Source organism: Lissotriton helveticus, chromosome 7 (assembly GCF_964261635.1).
Source record: "Lissotriton helveticus chromosome 7, aLisHel1.1, whole genome shotgun sequence".
Lineage (NCBI taxonomy): Eukaryota > Metazoa > Chordata > Amphibia > Caudata > Salamandridae > Lissotriton > Lissotriton helveticus.
In genome coordinates, this window is record NC_136068.1 from 1,002,987,486 (window position 1) to 1,003,010,054 (window position 22,569).

General features: G+C 44.4%; 1 protein-coding gene across 4 annotated transcripts in view; it reads left to right on the forward strand.

Annotated features, from left to right (window-relative positions):
* Window positions 1-22,569, forward strand: part of GRIA1 (glutamate ionotropic receptor AMPA type subunit 1) — a 559,324-nt gene that overhangs the window by 310,706 nt on the left and 226,049 nt on the right. For all 4 annotated transcript variants that reach the window (XM_078653641.1, XM_078653640.1, XM_078653642.1 and 1 more), the window contains exon 5: window positions 2,074-2,127. In XM_078653641.1, the coding sequence (XP_078509767.1) occupies window positions 2,074-2,127 (54 nt within the window). The remainder of the gene's footprint in view (window positions 1-2,073; window positions 2,128-22,569) is intronic.

Below are 22,569 nucleotides of genomic sequence, written 5' to 3' on the forward strand. Positions count from 1 at the left end.
AGGGGTGTTTTTTCTGATGACTTTGAAGGTGAGTCAATTTGTCTTAATGATGATGATGCGGGCCTAGAGGAAGGTTCAATGTACTTTTGCAGGACTGGTGTGATGTGGGCACATTTGTAAGGTCTCTGACCTATTTTTAAAGCTCTTAGGTTGGTCAGAAGTCAGGACTTAGGAGGAAAGATGAGACAAAGGGATGAGAAACTGATTGATCAATCAACAGGGATCTCTGACTTTGTGTTAAGCTTCTCTTCAGAAAGGTTATGAGGTCTAGATTTGGGGCTTTAGAGAGGATGGGGGTAGTACATACTTGTGTTTAGTTTTAATTTATTTAGAACGAAGACATCTGTGACACTCTTTCTCAGCACGTTAAGTTTAATTTTCCAAGGAAGAAATTGTTACACAAGGAGATCGACTTATCAGTTAGGAATCCGATTAGTTGCTCCCCATTTGTAAAATGTCTCTCATGGGAGGCAGATGATTTGTGATTTAGCAGGAATTGGGACAAACAATTTGATTTTCACTGAAAGAAAGTCATATTCAATGAAGTGTTTTATTATTCCCACATTTAAGAGTTTTTGGGTGTGATTCACCAAGTTAAACTTACACATATGTGTAAGTTAAAATTTTTTTGTATTTACAAACTAGGAGTTAATAGAAAGTTTACAACTGTGGAGACTCTGCAGTCGGGCGGAGAACTCCAAACGTACAAAGACAGGCCTGTCCCCTGCACCAACTGAACGTTGAATCTGTCGAGATGAGCAGGTTACTAAATACTGACAGGACTTTTCTTACCAGCTGTATCTCTCGACCTCAGGCTGTCATTCATAAACACCAGAGCAGAAGGCTGAGCAAGTAGAAAGGGAAGCCACTGGCAATGATAAGCCAAGCTTGGTAGATCCCAGCTTGCATAGCATTAATGAACATGTGCTCTTGAAAGGACAGTTGCACTGGTAGCCTGAGGAGGACTTTATTTAAGGATTGAACTGAAGACTGGGGTTGGTTTCATGGATGGAGTTCAAAACTAAGGAATAGTCTCCTAACTGTTGCACCCCTAATAGGTTCATATTTACGATAGATTTCCCACTAAAATCATGTTCAGCAAGTCTTGCATTTAGAGGCTTACAAAACCAAGCTTTTACTTCCAACAGTGACAGATCAGCTGGGCCCTCGCAATATTACTGGACTTGTTTTTCTCTCACCTTTCACGCTTGGATGCTTGGATGGATGGATATAAATTTGACCTAATAGTGCGTTATGTAGAGCAGATGTAAAAATAATTGCACTCTCACACATTTTTTCTAAAATGCAAAGTTCGCATTCCAGTTTATTGCCACAGTACAGCAAGCCCGACAAGAAAAACACTGCGCTGGCTTACAGACTGCATTTTACAATGCTTTTGTGCAGGGATACAACTCCCAGCAGGCCTCTTCCATGAGATGTTGCCTCATTACATGAATTTAACTCCTTACATTCTAGTTTTAGTTAAGTACCTTTATTAAAAAAAAATGCAAATGATAAGCTACATGGCATAAGCCATAATGGTTGCTGCTGAGAATTATGAGCAGCAGCTAAAGTCTGTAGCTGCCCCTGGAAAACTAATTCGCTTCTGCAGGTAGGAAGTGTGAAGGTTCTGCAACGGCCTGAGTACTTGTACTATTTAGACCTTGAAAGGAGAATATTGACAGTACTCAGCATTGATAAAATAGTTTTGGTAGCAAACTACTGATACAGCTTGGCACGGTATCTGTACCTTGGGATTTTGGGTATATGCACTTGTGTCTCTCTCTTTTGAGCACTGGCCACTGCTTCTTGTTATTAATTGTGAGTCCTAAGTTAGAAACTTTTGGAAATCTGGCAAATGGAACACGTTATAAATGGCCATTTGGATCATGTGTGACAAGTGAAAATGCTGATTCACAATCTCTGATCACATTCGTGTAGCCCGAGGTATCTTCCTCGAGAATGCAGGATTTGTAACCTGACCATGTTTTGACCATGGAAGATGTCCACAAGGTTTTTGTCAAAAGTTAGTGACTTAAGACAATTAATCATCTTCCCTCTTCTCACCGACAGATCATCAAAATGGAAAAAAACATCATTGGATACCACTATATACTGGCCAACTTGGTAAGTGTGAATAATTCTTCCCTTCTAGTTTGTTCTCCAGAGTTCTTGGAATGTGCTTGCAGGTGGTCCAAGTCATCCTGGGAATGTAGTTCTTTTTCCAGCCTAGGGTAAACCCTATCAACACGCTGCATCGTTTTGCAAGGCTGGATTTTAGACTTATCTTAGTTCTGAAATTAGCTCAGGGGATTTTCGTGGTGCTTTCTTTAGCCTGTTGTAATGCTCTCACGAGAAAAGGTAAATGATGCACTTCGCTAGGAAACCCTTGTGTAGCCCATTGTGCAGCATGTCCCTCCAAGGAAACAGGCATATGTGTGGCCACTGCCCCTTTAGAACTGCATGAAAAATGTAATATATCTGAATTGTTTTGATCAAATAAGGATTCCTCGAAACCATTGTTTGTATTAACTACTTACTCACCTGTGTATGCACTGCTCTGTCTAATTTGTGTTTTACTGAACTTGTCAAACAAGGTGAATGTTGTGTTGTGGTGTATGTGCAACGTGTCGTTGTTATAAGGACCTGGTTAAAGAATGCTGTGCTAGATTTTGTCCATCACTTCAATAATTGTTGAAATGTTGTTGCGCCTGGGCGTTGAGATCTTAAACACTTTTTGAAAAAGGCTTGCCTGTGTGGTCTTGATCTCTTTAGAACCTGTTGAAATTGTGCTGTCTTTCAGTTCTGTTGACGTAGTAAATAATTGTTGAATTGTTTATTTGCATAGATCCTGATTACCGGGCTATGCACACCTTGCATAATGTCTTGTTTTGTTTACACCTCCACCGACCGCATGGCTTTCTCTCGCAGGAGATCTGGTTCAAGCAGGAATGTTTTGCTTTACCTGTGATAGGCATGTGCCATGTGTGTAGCACGAGCAATGTCCATTATGTAAGACCTGCAGTAAAAGAAAAGGGTAAAGTGGACCCTCCTGAGGAAATGTATGAGAGGTCACTCATGCTCACGAATTGAACGTTCGAATGTTCACGCGGTGACCCACCCTCATGCAGCGCGGCGCATGTACAACTTGTACCTCTTGCAACTATTGCACATGGGACAATACAATTACAAAACATAGCCCCCAAACAGTTGAACTGCTAACACATTGATGGTGCTGTTGTCTTAAGAACTTACTCAAATATGATTGTGCTTCTTGTGCGGACCTTTACGTCTTGAGTAAATGGTGCTGTTTTCAGGTTTCTTTGGGTTTATGCTCCCCTTCATGTTGCTTCGGAGTGCGGAGACATTTGTAAGCCTCTTGGTACTTTGGTAAATGACCCAGTGGTGATTAGTATAAGAAAAAGACAGGACTTTCTTGCTTCCCTAAATGCAAGAGGGTAACAAGTGTCTCACGTATCTGGGGGAAGCGAGTCCCAAAGATTTGGTGCCACGACCAAAAATGTCCAATCTATCTCTTCTCCTGTAAGTTTTTTGTTCTAAATGCTGTCACTCTAAATTGGTGCTTCTTCCCCTTTCTCATTTTGAAGTGCTACCTCCTTAAAGATTTCCATTTTTTAATTTCTTGCCTTTTCTCAGTGGAACGTATCTCAGTATCCTTTTTTCCAATTTATGTTTTCACCTCACTCTCTCTCCTACATCCGCAACAGCATTTTATCCTGCCCTGTTCTTCCCTCATTCAACTTTATGCTTTCACTTGTGAATTCCCACTCCTCACTACACATCTAAGTGCACATTTGTAAGTTCAAACACCTTCCTCAGTTACTTCTCTCTTTGCACCTTGCAACTTCTCACTTGCACCTTTGCATTTACTTACATCCTCTTACTGCTGCTCCGTGGTGGGCCTCCTAACCCTCAGCCCTGTAAGTGCCCTGCCTGTTCTCTCCTTCTTTCATGTCTTGTGTGGGCCGCTGACACCCAGCCTGGTTCTGACTCGGCCCGAGGTCCTTTAGGGCGCTCAAGCAATAAACAAGCCATGCCGAGCTGAGAAAGAGGGACTGACTTCTCCAGCTATGGCATGGTTCAGAGAGGGATGGAATAGAGACTGGAGAGGAAGAGAATGGACAGGGGAGAGGAAAATAGAGGGCAGAAAAAGATGGGCAAGTGTCGGGAAGGGGCAGGGCAGAGAGAGATACGGGTGATATCTGAGAAAAATACTGAAATAAATGTGACAGAGGAACAGTGAGCGACGTGAAAGGGGTAGAAAGAGCAAGGGGGTAAAGACACTCCATGGAAAATGTGTGATACTGCGAGAGCTGGTGTGAAAACGTGTAGTGTTGTGGCAGAGTCAGTAGCCTGGCATGTGGCTAACTGCGACTGCCTGCACGTTCAGGGCCACCAGCCTGCCACGGCCTTCCCATATCCACTAATGGATCAGTTTGTCGCTCCACCCATCTCCACGTTTTCCACTTCTCCCTGACCGCCACCCCAGGCCTGCCACAGCATGACAATGTGGTGCAGGCTTGGCTCAAACTTTGGCTCTAAGAGCCAGTCCAGACCCCTGGCTTGGTTCTGTCTCAGCTCCACCCGTAGATTCTCTTGCTTGAACACCTCGGCTTGTCCCTGCACTGGTTATTGCGTCACCCAGAAGAGCTTTCCAGGCCTTTAGAGCATCCAGGATTACTTTATGTATCTCCCTTCTGTGCTCTTTTTTCCATCTTTTTCAAATAGTTTCGCACTGCAAAATGTTGAAGCCTGAGGCTGAGCTCAATAATGTATATTCCTTGAAATTGTACTTTTTCTCAACCTGAAACTAATTTAGGTTTCAGAGATGAAAGCAAATGTGGGCATATCTCTCAGCACCCATCAACAAGCAGGCCAGTAGTTGTGGTATGAATGTTGATTTTCATATAAGAGAGACAGACATCCTCGGCTACAGAGAATGCCTTTAGTTGCCAAGTACGGTAGGGTGGAAAACAAAAATATTGAGAATTTTAAGATAGAAAAAGCAGAAACAAGCCATAGTATTAACTTTCAATGCTAGAGAGTTCATTCATTATCCAGCGTGGTGTCCAGAATCTTTGAACCTTTCTGAGGACAGCAATTGGAAGGCATTACTTAGTCCAGCAATGAGGAATCCCACACTTGTCAAAACAAAAATGTGTGCATCCCAAAAAAATAACTTTGTAATATAATACGATGTCTCAACTTTGTTGATCACAACGATTTTGTGTTTTCCCTTTGTAGACCATATATTGTTATATGTAGGCTAACTTCGACTTTTCGCATTGATTTGTCAAAATAAGCTAGCCTTAAATACATGTTTGCCTCTGCGTAGGCCGCTGAAGAACCAATTTCTCAAATGTGCGTCTTGCATGTGTGTGGTGCACTGAAAATAGCGTCTTTGCAGAAGCAGCATTGACCTGCATCAGACGTCCTAAGATTAGGGACCAGCTGAGAAAGCGTTAAACATGTGAGAGCATGACACACTGAACCGTTAATTGAGGCCTGTGTAGGCTGGGTGTACAGGAAGCCCGAATCCAGAGATTTGGAGGTCTGTGCCGGGCAGGAAGTAGCACGGGGTACCCTCCAGGCGGTGCTCGCCTCTGTGGGCCTCAAGGTCAATACAACAAGCAGGGTCCCGTGGCCGGTGGTCGTCTCTGAGGGAGATTCACACGTGGGTGAGTTTTCTCTCCACTGAAATACATTTCTGGGAGAGGCAGGCTCTATTCGGAAAGGCCCAGAAGTTGGTTGTATTCTACCCCCCGCCCCCCTCCATTGCTCATCGGTGGAGAATGAGTATGAGAGTTCAACAGGTCAGCTCCCGTGTGTGTCCTACTGAGCGTGAGAGCACAACCTGTTTGACCCCCATGTGTGGACCAGAGAGTGTGAGAGCACAACACTTCTGCGCGTGGGTGTGAGAGCACGACATGTCCGCTCCCCGTGTTTGTGCTAGTGAGATCACAACATGTCTGCCCCTCCCCCCATGTGTGCTAGTGATGCAGGTGTCACCAGGCTACTTCCTATCGGTGTTATACGCTTGCGCATTCACAGCACACAAAGAGAACTCACCCTCCATGCTGTGTCTGGACTGAGGTGGGTGAAAGGACACCCGATGCCCGCTGCACTTGGAGCGTGATGCCAGGAACAGATGTGGCCATCAAAATGCAATTAGCCAAGTGCCCGTGTGTGGGGAAGCGAGCTGCTCCGTGCCCTGGGGCACGGGAGAGGGCTCACATGTATTTAGGCAGACAGGCTCATCAAATAGACTCGATGGGTACCAAGGGAGGTATGTATAGAGGGCAGCGGGGAGGGTGAAATATTTATTTATTTAAAAGAGTTTTATACAGCGTGAACAAGACCCTTTCGGGTGCCTGAGCACTTTACAATAATAACAAAATGATGTTAAACAGCACATGAACTGCTATGTGCATTAAAGTGTAAGAGTAGGTCATGCAGTAAAGGTTACATAAGCAAAAGATAAAGTCAATATATTAGGGCGAACAGAAACAGGCGCATAGAGTCTTGGAAAAGCCGCGTCTGCTAGGTGGCGGGCGGTGTGTGAATGGCTGGGCAATGGACAGATAGTGCAAGTCTCAGAGAAGGGGCGGGTCCGATAAATATATAGAGCCGCACACGAGAAGTAGGCGCTGCGCTTGAGGAGAAGGAGGTCTGGCCCCAAAGTGAGAGAAATCATTTGGCTAATGGAAGCTTAAATTCTTTTCCGAAGAAGGAGGGATCTTTTGTCTTGGTTGAGTTAATTAAAGTTACAATTATCTTGCAGTGTGGTGAAACATATCTCAGAGAGTTCAGAATAGTGTCTGCCGTGGTGAATGAGACATTAAATCAGGCAATGCTGCAAGTGTCTGGGAATGGGAAAGTGGAGAACTCGGCCAAATTACATCAAAGCAAATATAATTCTAAATCTCTGCCCCCAAGACTGCTCTACACCCCTGGTAGCAGCCTGGGGTTGAGCCTTTCCCTTCAGATGCTCGGGTCAGGCACATTTTAGTGCGGTGTGCCTAGAGTAGTGCTGTGAACGTAGCACGCTGACGTGAAGTATCCAGTGGCAATGCCTTGGCTGACCCATAATTGAGCATGTTTCTTGGCCAGGCAGCTGTTACTGGGCAGTTTCTACGGTCTGTATTGTTATTTACTGCTGGGATCCCAGGACTACGGATACAACAGGACTCCAATTGGATAAGGAAGTTATTTCCTTTCAGCATTCAGGAGTGCGTGGGGTTGGCCAGGCTTCCTCTAGGCAGTCTGAGGGGCTCGAACCTTAGATGCAGCCAGACAGTAAATAACACTCAATAATGAATGTCCAGCCAGTGCTCCCTTCTGAGGACCATTGGACTGTAATAAGATGCAATCTTTACGCAATAGAAAATACGATAGCCCCGGAGAAGATACAATCTTCTGAAGTTGGGAAAGGACCGCTAATGCATCTATGGTGTTTAAGAGCGTGATCCTACAAAATTAAATAGGTCTGCACCCTACTGCCTGTGTTATCTTATTGTCAAACTAATTCAAGTTTATAGATAGAAGATCGGGGAACTTGTTTATGGGCATTTATTATAGTATATGTAAATGTGGTAAGGAGGCCACTCAGAGATAAAAATGATAATTTATATATGAACTTTTTCCATCTGCCCAAATGTCTTTGATTCCGGCTGTTAAGCTGTACAGCTTGGTGCGGTTGAACCCCTACAGCTCAATTTCCATCAATAACGGTTCAATACACTCTGCTACCAAAATCCTGCCATCCAGAGAGGAATAGGGGTACCGCCGCACTTCAAAAGTGATGGGTTAAGGTTCCAAGGCCCGTTCTCAGAGTTTTGGTGCCTAGTTAATGTGAGCAATGGTGAATCCGGTGGCGACTGTCTAACAGGATGAGAACATGTAAGAATTCCACTGGTCTCACAGTCTATCATGATTTTTCAAGGGTGATTGAGTACCCACGAAGGCGTCCACCAGTGGCATCAAACTTTAGGGTCTCATATCTCTAAATGGTCGGGTAAAGCTCGAGATTTTCACTTGACAAGGGCACCTCTGATATTGGGGCCAAGCACAGGACCTATAGGCCTGACCTCTGTCAACTGGGAACTGAGATTTGGGGCTATGACCCAACAGCACATTCAAGAGTTTAAAACATTGCTGGATTTTAATCGGCGAGTTGCAGCCAACAAGTCACAAGCCCCGGGACACCGGTGAAGAGAAAAACAACTCTATGTCTTTCAGCCAGGACTGAGGCCTACGTGGGTGCTACGTGTTACCAGAAGTGCCTGGAGGATACAGAATTCCCAGAAATGTAGTCAAGAAAGTGTTGTTGCAACTCCATAACCATGGATGATGTTGTATTGCTTTGCTTTCTTTAAACCTTTTTTTGCTTTGATGTTTCTGTCAAGCTGGCTGCAGGTATGTTATGGCTCCTCAGTTACTCTTTTGAGGTGACTCTTTTGAGGTGCAGAACACAACTCAAGTGGGACCTTTTCCTTTAAGCAGCCTCCTCCTCTCCCAGCTTGGCAGTTCAGATTCCTCATTTTCTGGCTGCTAACTTGGTCAATCCATCGAGGAGGACATCTGCGAGCTAAGATTTTTTTCATGGAAAAATTCACTTCCATAAAGTGATGTGCGGCGTCTGTCTGAAGTGGTCACTGCATGGTCACATGCCACTGCCTTGAGTTGGCCTGTATTTATCCCTCTATGGGAAGACCCTAACCAACTAACATGCTATATGTAAGTCTTCCTCAAATCAGGCGGTACCGCATGCCCCATTACTGTCCTGACTCTGGTGCTCTTCCCCAGACAGGTAGTGCTGGTCAGGCTAGCCAGTATCGGTATAGGTCACTTGTGGATTCCAGCCGGACTGGTAGAGCAACAGTGCTCTACTTGTCAAACAAAAGCATTCACAGCACAGGAAAGAAAGGAATGTGAAGTTTTAGTGGGAAATTGAGACAGCTGAAAAAGTACTTGCTGGAGGATTCACCTTAGCCTGCCAGAGAGGTCCAGATTCCAAATGGGTGGCTGGGACAAAGGGAGAAGGCAGGATGTAACATCCTCCATGGATGAGGCAGCCTGCAAGGGAACCGCCATCTTGTGTATCTCCCAAATGGAAAACAGTATGAGTACACGGGTCCTTGACAGAAACATTTGAAATGTACATACTGCACACTCTTCATACATATGAAACAGCAAGGAATCTGGTTATGGCAGACTGGTCACACCGTTAAAGGGGAGGGACTTAGGCAATCTCCCCATCAGTTGAGCAAGTAAGAAAAGGCCGGTGTCCCTCGTCAATGATGCACCACAAGTTGAGAACATCCATATCCAACTTTCCTTCCATTTTCATATCACCAAGGGAAGAGCAGGATGGCACCTAGTTGGCTGCCCACATATGCTGCACAGCGTCCAAACCATAACCTTGTCACTGGGATCCTCTGCAGTGACACCCACTCCCATCATCTTCACCTCCTGCCTGTAAGAAACTGGGTTACTGATAGAGGGGGTGAAAACCTACTCAAGCAGCAACCACAATCCTGGTCAGGGTGAGGCACAGGCAAACCCCAAAATATCCTGTGCTCAACCCTCTGGCAGTTTGGCACAGAGCAGGCTTAACTTAGAGGCGAAGTGTAAAGTATTTATACAGGACTCAAACAGTAATAAAGGGAAACCACAACACAAGAAAAGTCGCACACCAATTTAGAAAAAATAGAGCAAACTTTAACTAATAAATCAAGATCACAAACACAAAAATATAATCAGTGGAACCTGATATATGCAGTTTAAAAGATGGCAGTAAATATAACGCCAAAAAGCACAAAGCACCAACTGTGGATATCAGGTTGCACCGGACCAAGACAAGTCACATGTTCAGGCCAACAGTGGTAGAGTGCCGGCTGGCTACTGGGACCCAGTAAGGCCCACTGAATAAGAGTACCTTAAATTCTGGTTGTGTAGCATTGCGAGGCCTATTCTCGAGAATGAGTCATGCAGCGGAGGTGTTGCATCAGTTCAGAGGGGCTGGGAAACTATGATGCGAGGTCCTGCATTGTCGTTGATGATCCTGTCGATAAGGGCTTGTGATGCGAAGTCCGGCATCAAGGATGAGTTGTGCAGTCAAGGTGATGTGTCAGTTCAAAGAGCTGCAGGCCATGATAAAGGAACCTACATCATCATTGAGGCTGCCATTGATGAGAAGTTTGCACTGTGAGGACTTGCGGCAGGACAACTTTGCACAGTGGCAGTAATGATGCGGAATGTGAAGCTGATGCGGAGTCTTTGTGCTGGGAGAATTCTCGCAGTAGAGGCGATGTGTTAGTTCTGCTTGGGGTTGCGTTGCAGTGCGGAGGCGATGCGTTGGTTCTGCTGAGTCCACAGATGGGTTGCCAAAACATCTTTAGGCCCACTTTGAAGGGTCCAGGACAGGGGGGCACCACTTGGCAGGGTAGGATGCACAGATGACAGAGTCCAGGTGCTGGGGTCAAGGTTTTTGGAGCCTTCTGTCCCTGAGGCTCTAGTCAGGAGGTAAGCTATCTAGCCTTTCAAGTCATTCTGGGGTCCTGGGTTCAACATTGCAGGTCCAGTCCTTCTCACTCAGGCAAGAAGTAAGCAGGAAGCAAGTCAGCACAGCAGGGAAGCAGTCCTTTAGAGCAGCAGTTCAGCAGGGTGGCATTTCTTTCAGCAGTACAGCAGTCCTTCTTCTGGGCAGATTATCCACAGGTCTAGAAATGCACTGAAGAGTTGGTTTCTGGGCAGCCGCAGCCTTTGCAGGTAAGAGCGGTAAGGCTGGGTGGTGGAGTGTGAGGGATTCGACAAACGACAATGAGGGGAAATTAATTATTTATTTAATTTTCCCTCCTGGTCATCCGTTGAATCCCCCCAAACCGGCTCCACCGCTCTTACCTGCATGGGCCGCAGCTGTTTCTGGGGTCCACTATTTATACCTGGGCCTCCCTTTGAAGTGGGAGAAGCTACTAGAGGTTGCCCTTTGAAGTCCACAGGCATCCTGCCTTCCATGTCCTGGCTTCAGAGTAACTACAGCCATTTGTGTGGAGGCAGGACACAGTCTATTCAAGTGTAGGTAGGGCTGTGCCCAGCTCTGTCCTTCCTTCCTTCCAGTGATGGCCCATCCAGGCACACCTAAGATCTCTATTGTCTGTGGCTGCCTAGGAAGAATACACATAGCCCAAACACCAGCTACATCCAGTCATGTGTCTCAGACAGGCTGCAGGCACTAAATAGCTAAGAAACCCCTTAGCTGTAAAATCGCACAACTCCCCTTGGCCTGCTCGAATCTGCAGCATTCCTCTGATTGTGTGCTGGATTGTGACACAATAATGCATTATTTCCATGATAAAGTTGTGGATACTTTATGCTCCATAGCAGTGTGCCTGCAATGATATGTATGTAATGCCGTAATGTGTGGTACGCTTAGGCTAGTAATGGTAAGTAATGCCTAGACAGTATGTTTCAGTACTCCACTAGTAATGCTGTGTATTTGACACACCAGAGAGGAGTGTTTGTTTGGCATGGCACGCCCTGCTTCTGCAGTACTTTCATTATGCGGCAGATTTGGCTGGTCACAGTGCGGTATTCCTATGGTAATGCCGTGTATTATTTGACATGTTGCATTTCCTTATTTCTAAGGCAACGCTGTGGATTCGGCTGGTGAATGTACAGTATTCTCAGGGCAATGCAATGGATTGTTTGACGTTATACTTCAGCATTTCTATGGCAACGCTCTAGACGTGATGTTACCGAGCAGTACTGCTTTGTGAAAGCTGTTGATGAGCATCGCTGATACATTGTTACTGTTATGTTTGGCTTTTCGCACTATTCGGTGATGGGTATTTATGGTAATTCCCTGGAGCTGAGGCAGTAAAATGCAGTTATCTAGTCAAATACCTATTACTCTATTTCATCCCATCGAAAAAAACGAAAATCGAGTGTGTGGGGCCCCCACCCCAGCGCCTTGGCTCAGTTACCAAGAAAGGAAAACGGGGTCAGTTCCCCCAGCCCCTCCCTTTCCTTTCCACATCCAAAGGTGCAGTGGGCACCCACACCTCGCCCTTCACTTCTTCTCTCCAAGGATGGCCTTTCTTCCACCCCCCTGGCCACCTGCTGTCCTACAAAGTGTCTTTTCATAGGAACCTGTGGCTGATGTTTTACATTTCTCCTCCGGCCCCAACCCACCCCTCCTGCTCTCTTCCTTCGGGGCTGTCGCACCACACCTCTCCGACCATCACTGGAACACAGGCCCAACACAAGCTGTGACGTCTAGTCTTCTGGCACACATTTACCTGTGATGGGGCGAGCTCTAGCGCCGGCACGCACCGCAGATTCCAGAACCCTTTGACTCCATTACTGGCGAAATGTGCAGCGCTAGCATAGAGCCTTGTGCATAGTGAAAGGAGCAGCTCAAATTGTAGTGCTCTTTTGATTGACAGAAAATTGACGCTTACAACCCAGATGATTTCAATCATCACCCAAATTCTTTATTAAAGTACATCATTCATCAACTTGGAATTATTCTGCTTAGTCTCTCCTAGATCTTTGAACGTGTCATAAAGCTCGCCGTGAATTTCTTCAACTTTGAGATTGAGTCTCTTCCGCTTTCTTCCTCTCATGGCTTCTAATACCCACTACTCATTCCCTTCTGTGATGAAATTCCTTTGCAAAAGTTTAAGAAGATGAGCACTCATCCAATTTCGATTAGTAGGATCAAAAGAGGGGTTAATAGCAACTTCAAAATTCCTCCTCCTACACTACCCAGCCACTCTCCAATCTTGACAAATCCCTTACCAATGGAGCTAAAGAATGATCCTAATACTTCCCAAGCACCTGTTTCTTCCAGTTCAGTAAATGTGTGTGCTATGTTTGTAATGTTAGTAATATTGCTGCCAAGCTGGTTATCTATGCGAGGAATATATGCACAGCATCCTCGAGCATGAATAACTCTGCCTTCCTTCAGACGGAGCAAGTCCAGCGCAAGGCGATTTTGCATATTCATTGCTCTCATTGCAAGCAATTCTTTATTAATCATGGTCAATGCACCCGCGGTATTAGTTGCAAGTTGATCAAATAAAGTAGACAATCTTCTAATCTTATAAACACACAAAATATACCCTGACGTCTACTGGAGGAGAGCAAAAAATACTCTAACTAACCAAGACTCTAAAAAAATATCAACAATTTGTATGGATTCCCATCACTCACCATTCCAGGTGACATGCTTCATCATCTGGGTCTACTTTAACAGGGCTACCACTCCACCATAGTGATGGAGGAGCCCAAGGATATTTTCAAAGGTATAGATACAGATGTGAGCAAATATAATTTGATAAAGTGTATGGGAAAAAGTGCAGTGCAAAAAGTTATGTGAATTCTAAAATTGAAGCGTAACCAGACCACCAGCTTTATTTATGTCTGATACGATCAAGAGTTAAAAACAGTGCAATAGGACAGTCTCAATAGATAGCTGTCCTCTATTGATCAGTTGGTCAACATGTTTCAGCACTTAAAGGTAGGTGTACACCTAGTGCTTTCATCAGGACCTAATAGATAATAATGCTACTGCTAAAAGTGAAAAGTAATATAAACGCAAGCATAAAAAAAACACAAAGGATACACTGTGGATCAGTACTCTCACAGTTCACAGTCCTCGTGTCTCTTGAAAAGATCTATGAGAAAAACAAAAGGTACAAACTAGAGTCTTGGAGAACAGTACTAATTGTCTTCAGTATCGTCTATGTGGCTTAACTCGCCATCAGACTCGCCCTCAAAGTCAGCTACATATTCCATCGAGCCTTACCTCAAGAGTATGGAGGAAGACAATTAATACTGTTCTCCAAGACTCTAGTTTGTACCTTTTGTTTTTCTCATAGATCTTTTATAACTTTTAGAACTTTATCAAATTACATTTGCTCACATCTGTATCCATACCTTTGAAAACATCCTTGGGCTCCTCCATCGCTATGGTGGAGTGGTAGCCCTGTTAAAGGAGACCCAGATGATGAAGCATGTCACCTGGAATGGTGAGTGATGGGAATCCATACAAATTGTTGATATTTTTTTAGAGTCTTGGTTAGTTACAGTATTTTTTGCTCTCCTCCAGTAGACATCGGGGTATATTTTGTGTGTTTATAAGTTCAAAATGGGTCTGTTTATCCCGATTTGTCTATAAGTCTTGGCCTCTGACCCTTCCCTAAGTATAGTGTGTCTTAATCTTCTAATCTTGACATCATTCAGCGCTGCTCCTATGGAGGATATTAGTGCTCCTATAAATTTCACTAAGAATCTGCTTAAAGCTTTGCTTCCATCGCCTAATATATTTCTCAAGAGGAAAATCTAACTCATTAGTATGGTAGATCCAGAAAAATACACATGCGGCATAGCAGCTGCCTACCCAATTGTGCCATAATTGTAAATAAGCTGATTTACCACATACATAGTAAATGCCCTTAACGATGATGTCTAGGTTAGAAAGTTTATCTCTTCATTAAATTATTGTGTTCACACATACTCTATCCTAGCCTATCCACTGTCTCCTTTCCCACTGGCTGACATATCATGCACAATGCTTCCTTCTTTGTGATTTAAATGCTTAATCTAAAGGGTGGTTCCATCAAGATCGCCTTACTTTCCTCAATAACATGCTCTGCACTCGTCTTTCCTTTGACATTTTCTTCATCTATTCTTTAACCGTGGGTGGCAAACTCCGCTCTGCCAGTGGAGTTTTGTCAACTTCGTGCTCCACTGGGAACACAGGGTTTAGGCAAAATCTCCGACTCCACTGCATGGCGGAGTTTGCCCCTGCCTGCCTACACCCAAGTCAGGAGAAAGGCAAAGCAGCACTTACCTGGTCTGCCATCTCCACTCTGCTACATGCCCGGGCTGCCCTCCTCCTCGCCGTCCTTGCCGCAGGTCGCAAACCCCAACGTTGTATGTTTTGGGAGCACTAACAAGAAGGAGCCAAGAGGGATTTGGAAAGGTATATGAGGGATCGCCCTCCACTCTAGACAGTCAATCAACAACAAGATCCCTATACCTGGGGCGATTATTACATTTCAGAGACATGAGTACACATCACTCAGGTTGTATTCTTTGTTTACATACCGAGGTAGACCCCTGCTATCTATCGCAGTGCGGTATCACTCCTCTAATGTCTGATTGTCCCCACCCATTTTATTGTTCCAAAAAATTAATTAAATACTGCAGTCTCAATTCAAAAAATGTCCAGCAGTGATGTCCAACAGATGTCTACCTTCTACACTGAAAGCACATCTATCCACACTTCACCACATGTGTACACACCTTCAAAGGGAAAAATGTGTGGTGGAAAGGAAGGCCCCTCACGGGCGAACACCCTCGGGGATGTTGGCAGATGTTACCAACTCAATGCCCCTTTCTCATCATCGGTTGCCTTCCAATCCGGAAAAGAAAACAGAATAGATACAACACATAAACTGAAATGCGTGTAAAGGTGCAACATAAAGAGTAACAACATTAACTCATAAAGGACAGAGTGACATAAAATCAACAGACACACCCACTCAATCACTTTATTCTTCGTTTCAGTGTGAGCTGAAGAATTAAAACAGAGGTTGGTAGCTTAGTATCGCCTACCAGTACCTGATACCGACATGTTTCACTGCCCCATTATTTTCGGCAGATTCATCAGGGTATAGAACACTCGGTCACTGCACCAATATTTTGAACATCTTTTCTGGACACTATTGCATTGAGACAAGAATAAAAACCAGAGGCATGCCCAGTAGTCAATATCAATTCATAGGTTTCCACATCGGAGTAATGGTTGAAAGCATATAATTATACACTTTTAATAATAATTACCCCTGACCAGCATGGACAACTCATACCGGCTGGCCAAATCACGCTTTGACTTGTTTAAAAACGATTGAAGTAGCAATCGTACGGTTGGAAACCAGGGCGGTGTCTCATCCCAGGACCAGGACCTGGGATGAGACACCGCCCTGGTTTCCAACCGTACGATTGCTACTTCAATCGTTTTTAAACAAGTCAAAGCGTGATTTGGCCAGCCGGTATGAGTTGTCCATGCTGGTCAGGGGTAATTATTATTAAAAGTGTATAATTATATGCTTTCAACCATTACTCCGATGTGGAAACCTATGAATTGATATTGACTACTGGGCATGCCTCTGGTTTTTATTCTTGTCTCAATGCAATAGTGTCCAGAAAGGATGTTCAAAATATTGGTGCAGTGACCGAGTGTTCTATACCCTGATGAATCTGCCGAAAATAATGGGGCAGTGAAACATGTCGGTATCAGGTACTGGTAGGCGATACTAAGCTACCAACCTCTGTTTTAATTCTTCAGCTCACACTGAAACGAAGAATAAAGTGATTGAGTGGGTGTGGCTGTTGATTTTATGTCACTCTGTCCTTTATGAGTTAATGTTGTTACTCTTTATGTTGCACCTCTACACGCATTTCAGTTTATGTGTTGTATCTATTCTGTTTTCTTTTCCGGATTGGAAGGCAACCGATGATGAGAAAGGGGCATTGAGTTGGTAACATCTGCCAACATCCCCGAGGGTGTTCGCCCGTGAGGGGCCTTCCTTTTCACCACACATTTTTCCCTTTGAAGGTGTGTACACATGTGGTGAAGTGTGGATAGATGTGCTTTCAGTGTAGAAGGTAGACATCTGTTGGACATCCCTGCTGGACGTTTTTTGAATTGAGACTGCAGTATTTAATTAATTTTTTGGAACAATAAAATGGGTGGGGACAATCAGACATTAGAGGAGTGATACCGCACTGCGATAGATAGCAGGGGTCTACCTCGGTATGTAAACAAAGAATACAACCTGAGTGATGTGTACTCATGTCTCTGAAATGTAATAATCGCCCCAGGTATAGGGATCTTGTTGTTGATTGTATGTTTTGGGAGAACTGCGCATGCGGAGACTGGAGACGCCAGACCAGGTAAGTGCTGCTTTGCCTACTTCCTATTCCTTCTTGTGGAGTAGAGCGGAGTTCCACAGAGTTTTTAGGCAACTCCGTGGATTCCGCGTAGTGGCACTCCGCCGACTCCGCCCGGGCTTACTATTCTTATCCTTTCATTCAATTCATTTACAAATATCATCTATCCCCTCATCTTGATGAACTTTGCAAGTGATGTTATGCAAGCTTTTATTAGTAATGCTCATGTTAGTCACATGAGTAAAGAATTCCATCATGTACTCATTCTGATCCCTTGATTTTGACCCTTTGCGAGAAATGTGTTAGTAGCTCATAGATACATATTTTCTTCACTGACAATAGGTACATTCTCTAAAAATTCATCAAAATAATAATAAAACAGTTTAATGGTGTTGTGGTGATCAAGGCGATTTAAGAAAACAGAAAAGGAGATCTAGTAGGGCAGAGGAAGGTGAAAGTAAGCTGCTCCTTCAGCTGCTAAAGCTGGAAGATAAGAACAAACAAAACAATCCCCAACCTCCATGACCATTACATACTTAGAGCAAAACCAAAGGGGATGATGGACGGAGTGTTGAACATTGCAAGCACTCACCACCAGTCAACTGCTCTGGGTTTAATCCATTATTATTCTTTAGCTCACTCCACCACCCCAGTTCAGACATGGCCATATGGAAATCAGTCTGACCCTGTACCTCATGGGAACAGTCCAGCCCGAACTGCTAAGCCATGTCTTCCCTGGACCAGAAACAAGCATCCTGGGACTGGTTTCTGGCTAATCAGCTGTCATCAGCCATGGTAGCTTGAATCCAGTGGCAAAGTGAGCAAGGGGCCCACGTCTAGGCATACCCTGCCAGTTTAGGGCAAACAAAGCAAAACCAAAGGAAATGATGGATGGAGTGTTGAACATTGCAAGCACTCACCCCCAGTCAAGTGATCTGGGTTTAATCCATCATCATTCTTTAGCTCACTCTACCACCCCAGTTCAGACATGGCCATATGCAAATCAGTCTGACCTTGTGCCTTATGAGCCCGCACTGCCAAGCCATGTCGTCCCTGGACCGGAAACAAGCATCCTGGGACTGGTTTCTGGCTAATCAGCCGTCATCAGCCAAACTGGAATGGCATGGGGAGCAAAAAAAATAATGGATTTAGGCCCAGATCTCTGTACTGGGGTGAATGTATGACATTGTTCTGCATTCTGTCCATCAATTGTACTTTTTGCATTTGTCACCCCGAGTAGGACAGGTATACTCAGACGTGAGTCCCGTGCTCTCCATGCCACTGGAGTCAAGCTATTCTGGCTGATGAGGGCTGAAAGCCCGAAACCGGTCCTAGGATGCTTGTTTCCAGTCCAGGGAGGACCTGGCCTGGCAGTGCAGGCTGGGCTGTTCCCATTGGGCACAGGGTCAAGACTGATTTGCATATGGCTCGACTCAAACTGGAATAGCATGGTGAGCAAAAAAAATGATGGATTTAGGCCCAGATCTCTGTACTGGGGTGAATGTATGACTTGTTCTGCATTCTGTCCATCAATTGTTCTTTTTGCATTTGTCACCCCGAGTGGGACGGGTATGCTCAGACGTTAGTCCCTTGCTCTCCATGCCACTGGAGTCAAGTTGTCCTGGCTGATGGGGACTGAAAGCCTGAAACCGGTCCTAGGATGCTTGTTTCCAGTCCAGGGAGGACCTGGCCTGGCAGTTAGGGCTGGACTGTTCCCATTGGGCACAGGGTCAAGGCCGATTTGCATATGGCGTGGCCCAAACTGGAATGGCATGGTGAGCAAACAAATGATGGATTTAGGCCCAGATCTCTATACTGGGGTGAATGTATGACATTGTCTGGCATTCTGTCCATTAATTGTTCTTTTTGCATTACATACTTAGAGAACATCTGATAATGTTTGTTATAGCTATATATACTCTTATGTTGTAGAAGATGTGAAAACTTACTGTCAGGCAAAGGAGTGCTGGTTAGAGGGAAAAGGGTGAAATTATTTGGAACATTTGAGTTATCCCCTCCGAACAAATAAACATCCAACAGCCATCCAAACCTAGAAACCTAAATGGCAACTGTCAAACTTTCAATTAAAAGTTAGCAGGGTGACTGCACCATGTTCAACTCAAATCAGACCAAGAAACCTTCGATAAAGAGTTAGTCCTCTAGTTGCTATGCTATTGTCTCAACCCTATCTCGAAATCTACCAGGATTTTTGTTCTGCATCAGCTGGAGTTTTAAGGAGCTATGGTCATCTAACCATTACCTAGATTCATCCTTTTGATAGTTTATCAGTTGTTGGTGTACAGTATCTTTGTCAGCATAAGTCCTTTAGCCTCAAGGAGGCTCGTCTGAGTCCATCAGGCAGTCATTTGAGTCAAACTTCATTTCAGCGAAGTCTGTCCAGTCTGGACCTGAGTAATTTTGATTCACCTTTCTTTCCATCTTAGGTCACTTAGTATTGGTTGACTTCAAGTCAAGGCCATGTACATTAATCTTGTCCAATTGTTCTTGCTCTTCTGACTCAATATCTTCTCTAATTGTCTCAGGTCTAGTCTTAGGTGTCAACAGTTGCTTTCTAGGAGTCGTGGTTCTTGGCCAACCTTTCTTCAATGAGCTTGAGATTTCCGGCTCTGATGGGGCCAATTCACTTCCCCATGCAGAATCTCCCAGTTCAGCTTCCACTCCTCAGGAAAGGTGCGATGGTAGGTTAGTCTCAGCCTTCCCTGAATTATCACAGTCCGAGTGTATTCCCTTCCTCAATCCACTTGTCGTCAACCACGCACAATGGGATATTACTGAACAATCTATCGAGTTTACATATCCCACACCTTGTTATTAATTGTGTTTGATTGGCCAACTAATAAATTATTTTTGGACACAATCTAGGCATTTTTAGCTCACTACACTCTCACTATCACTTGCCACTTAAACAAAAAACCTGCTCCGCAGTAATTCTGGCGTTGATGACTGTAACTTAAACTCAGCATCCGCCGCTTGAGTCTCAATTCCCAATCCATCCTGCATACAATATAAGGTGCAGTTAAGTTTGCAGAAAAATTATCTGTTCAAAAGGTTTAAAGGACTAAAATCACAGGTTACAAATGTTGCTCACTAATGTCTCCTATTTTTACACAGGTACTGAGGTAGTAACTTGGTTAGTACACTGCTGATTTGTGATGCCTACATCTGGGACTTCCCTTCATGTGCAGGGCAGATTAGGGACCTCAACAGTTCTTATCCTCAAATGAGTGGCTCCTGTGTCTATTAGGAAAGATAAGGGATGACCACTCACCTTTCCTTCCACGTATGATCTGCCCTGATCCACTTCTAGGACTGTGCCAAGTACTCTCTCCTCCTCCCCCTCAGGCATTGTCATTGATACTGATCTATGGAAGTTTCAAACATCATGGGGACTGGGTTTCTTTGCAGCATCATCGGATTTTGGGGCCCCTGTGATTTGGCTCCTTCCACATACGATCCATGCTGATCCACTTCTAGGACTCCACCAAGAATGCACTTCTCCTCCCCTCTCAGGCACCACAATTGATCCTGATCTATAGAAGTTTCAAACATTGTGGGAACTGTTTTTTGCAGTATCATTGGATATTGGGGGCTCTGTGATTTGGATGCGGGGTTGGGATACCTACCTGCATCAGCTTTGGATTCAGCTGTTGGAACTTTCTGAACAGCCATAGAGAGCCTAGGCACAGGGGAATACTCTCCCTGCCCTATCGAAATCCCCCTTTCGGATTCTGTTAAAATGTGGTCTTAATTATACCTACACTCCCTCTTCCAATGCCCTACCCTGTTACAAATGTGGCACTGTGTAAACTTCTTTAGGGCACTTATATTAGCCCCTTCCATGCTTCTCTGACTTCTCCCTTTCTGGGTATATTCCCACTGCAGTTCAGGAAAACTCTTTGCATTCCATTCTGGGCCCACTGAGTCTGGGCAATCATAAACTTCTCCTTCAGTTCCTTTTGTTTAGCCTCTAACGTTTTGCTACAATATTGTGCATAGTGTAGGATCTTGTCAATTGATTTTCTCTGCCAACACAGTATGCCTTGAATAATGTGATTTCTGATTTCTGTCCATAAACAAAAGAGGCAAGAAATCTTCCCATATTTTCGATTAAAAGATTATTCATCCCGCTGTATTCACTATACACCTGTATTAGTCTCTCCAAAAGGGTGTTTACTGAGTCTTTTGGCTCCTAAGAGATTTTATAGATTTTTGGTCAAATTGTTTTTTTTTTTTTTTTTTTTTAAACCTTTATTTGTACAGAAAGGATATACAAGGCTGGGCCTACAACCGATCTGGCCGGCCACAACATGGTAAAGCAGTCAAAAAGTTCCAAAATAGTAGTCACAAAATCAGAGTAAAATTGTACATTCAATATAGTCGCTAAAAGAGTGGGGGAAGTATGAGGATCTATACGGCCAGCAATCAGGAGTAATATAGGTTAATTTTATAATATAACGATAGGGCGTATGGCAGGCTCAGCGAGAACAAAACAATATCCGGATACCCCGCACAAATCATTAACAGCCAAAGGATAAAGGACAGCAATGTAGAAATGGCAGTACTATACACATCGGTAGAAGGACAGACGTGGGAAGCACAAATCAATATGCAATCAATAATAACTTAGCGTACCCATCACCCAATAGTACTTGGATACAGAACAGGGGGCCCGGAATAGTAATATCATTAAAACTAGCCCGCCATACTAACCTGGGGAGAAAAAGAAAAGGGGAGGGGAGGAAAAAGGAAAAGGAAGAAAAGAAGGAAAGAAAACACAGATTAAAAGAGGAGGAATGCCGCGTCGGAACAAGCTCCCCATAGCAAGGAACACACAGGCGAACAGGGGAATTGCAACGATGAGGGCATGGGAGTCGCATCGGAAGCAGCAGAACTTTAAGAAGAGGAACAGCGACGTCACATATCCCACCCAATCATACCACGGGAGGCAAAGGATAGACGCGGCACCCCCATAAAGAGATACAAAAGGGCCATAGAACTGAAAAAAATAAAACAACAAAAAAGACCCAACCCACCCATCCCACCCAGCACCCCTGCAGAAGGCTACGGCCTATCCTTCAAACAGCGCCCCTGTCGCCCTAAACCAGAACCCGAAATATAGTGGAGATAAGAGAGAAAAGAAGCAGAAGACAAAAAAAGATACGGAAACAAAATAGTAAATAGGAGGGAGGAGCATGAGATCAGAAATAAATACGTTCGGCTACAGCCCTCCACCCAACCATACATTACAGTACATGTGTACCAGAACGATATAGACTCGAGCACAATAAAACTTTCAGAGAGGTTTCTCATAGCACTATGAATATGGGCAACTCCGCCATGAATTCGTATACCAATAATCTATCGGGGGCCATGCATCTCACCCCAATCCCTTCTTCACTGCATTTACCACCCACCAAACAACAGCCTGAAGCGTGCAATACGATGCGAGGCAAACACACAAATGAAAAAGAATACGATACAGATGCTGGTCAGAAAGGTCAATAAAAAAGCAAGTGAATAAAAATTCAAGTAAGCAATCCAAATATATCAGCAACAGCAACAGGG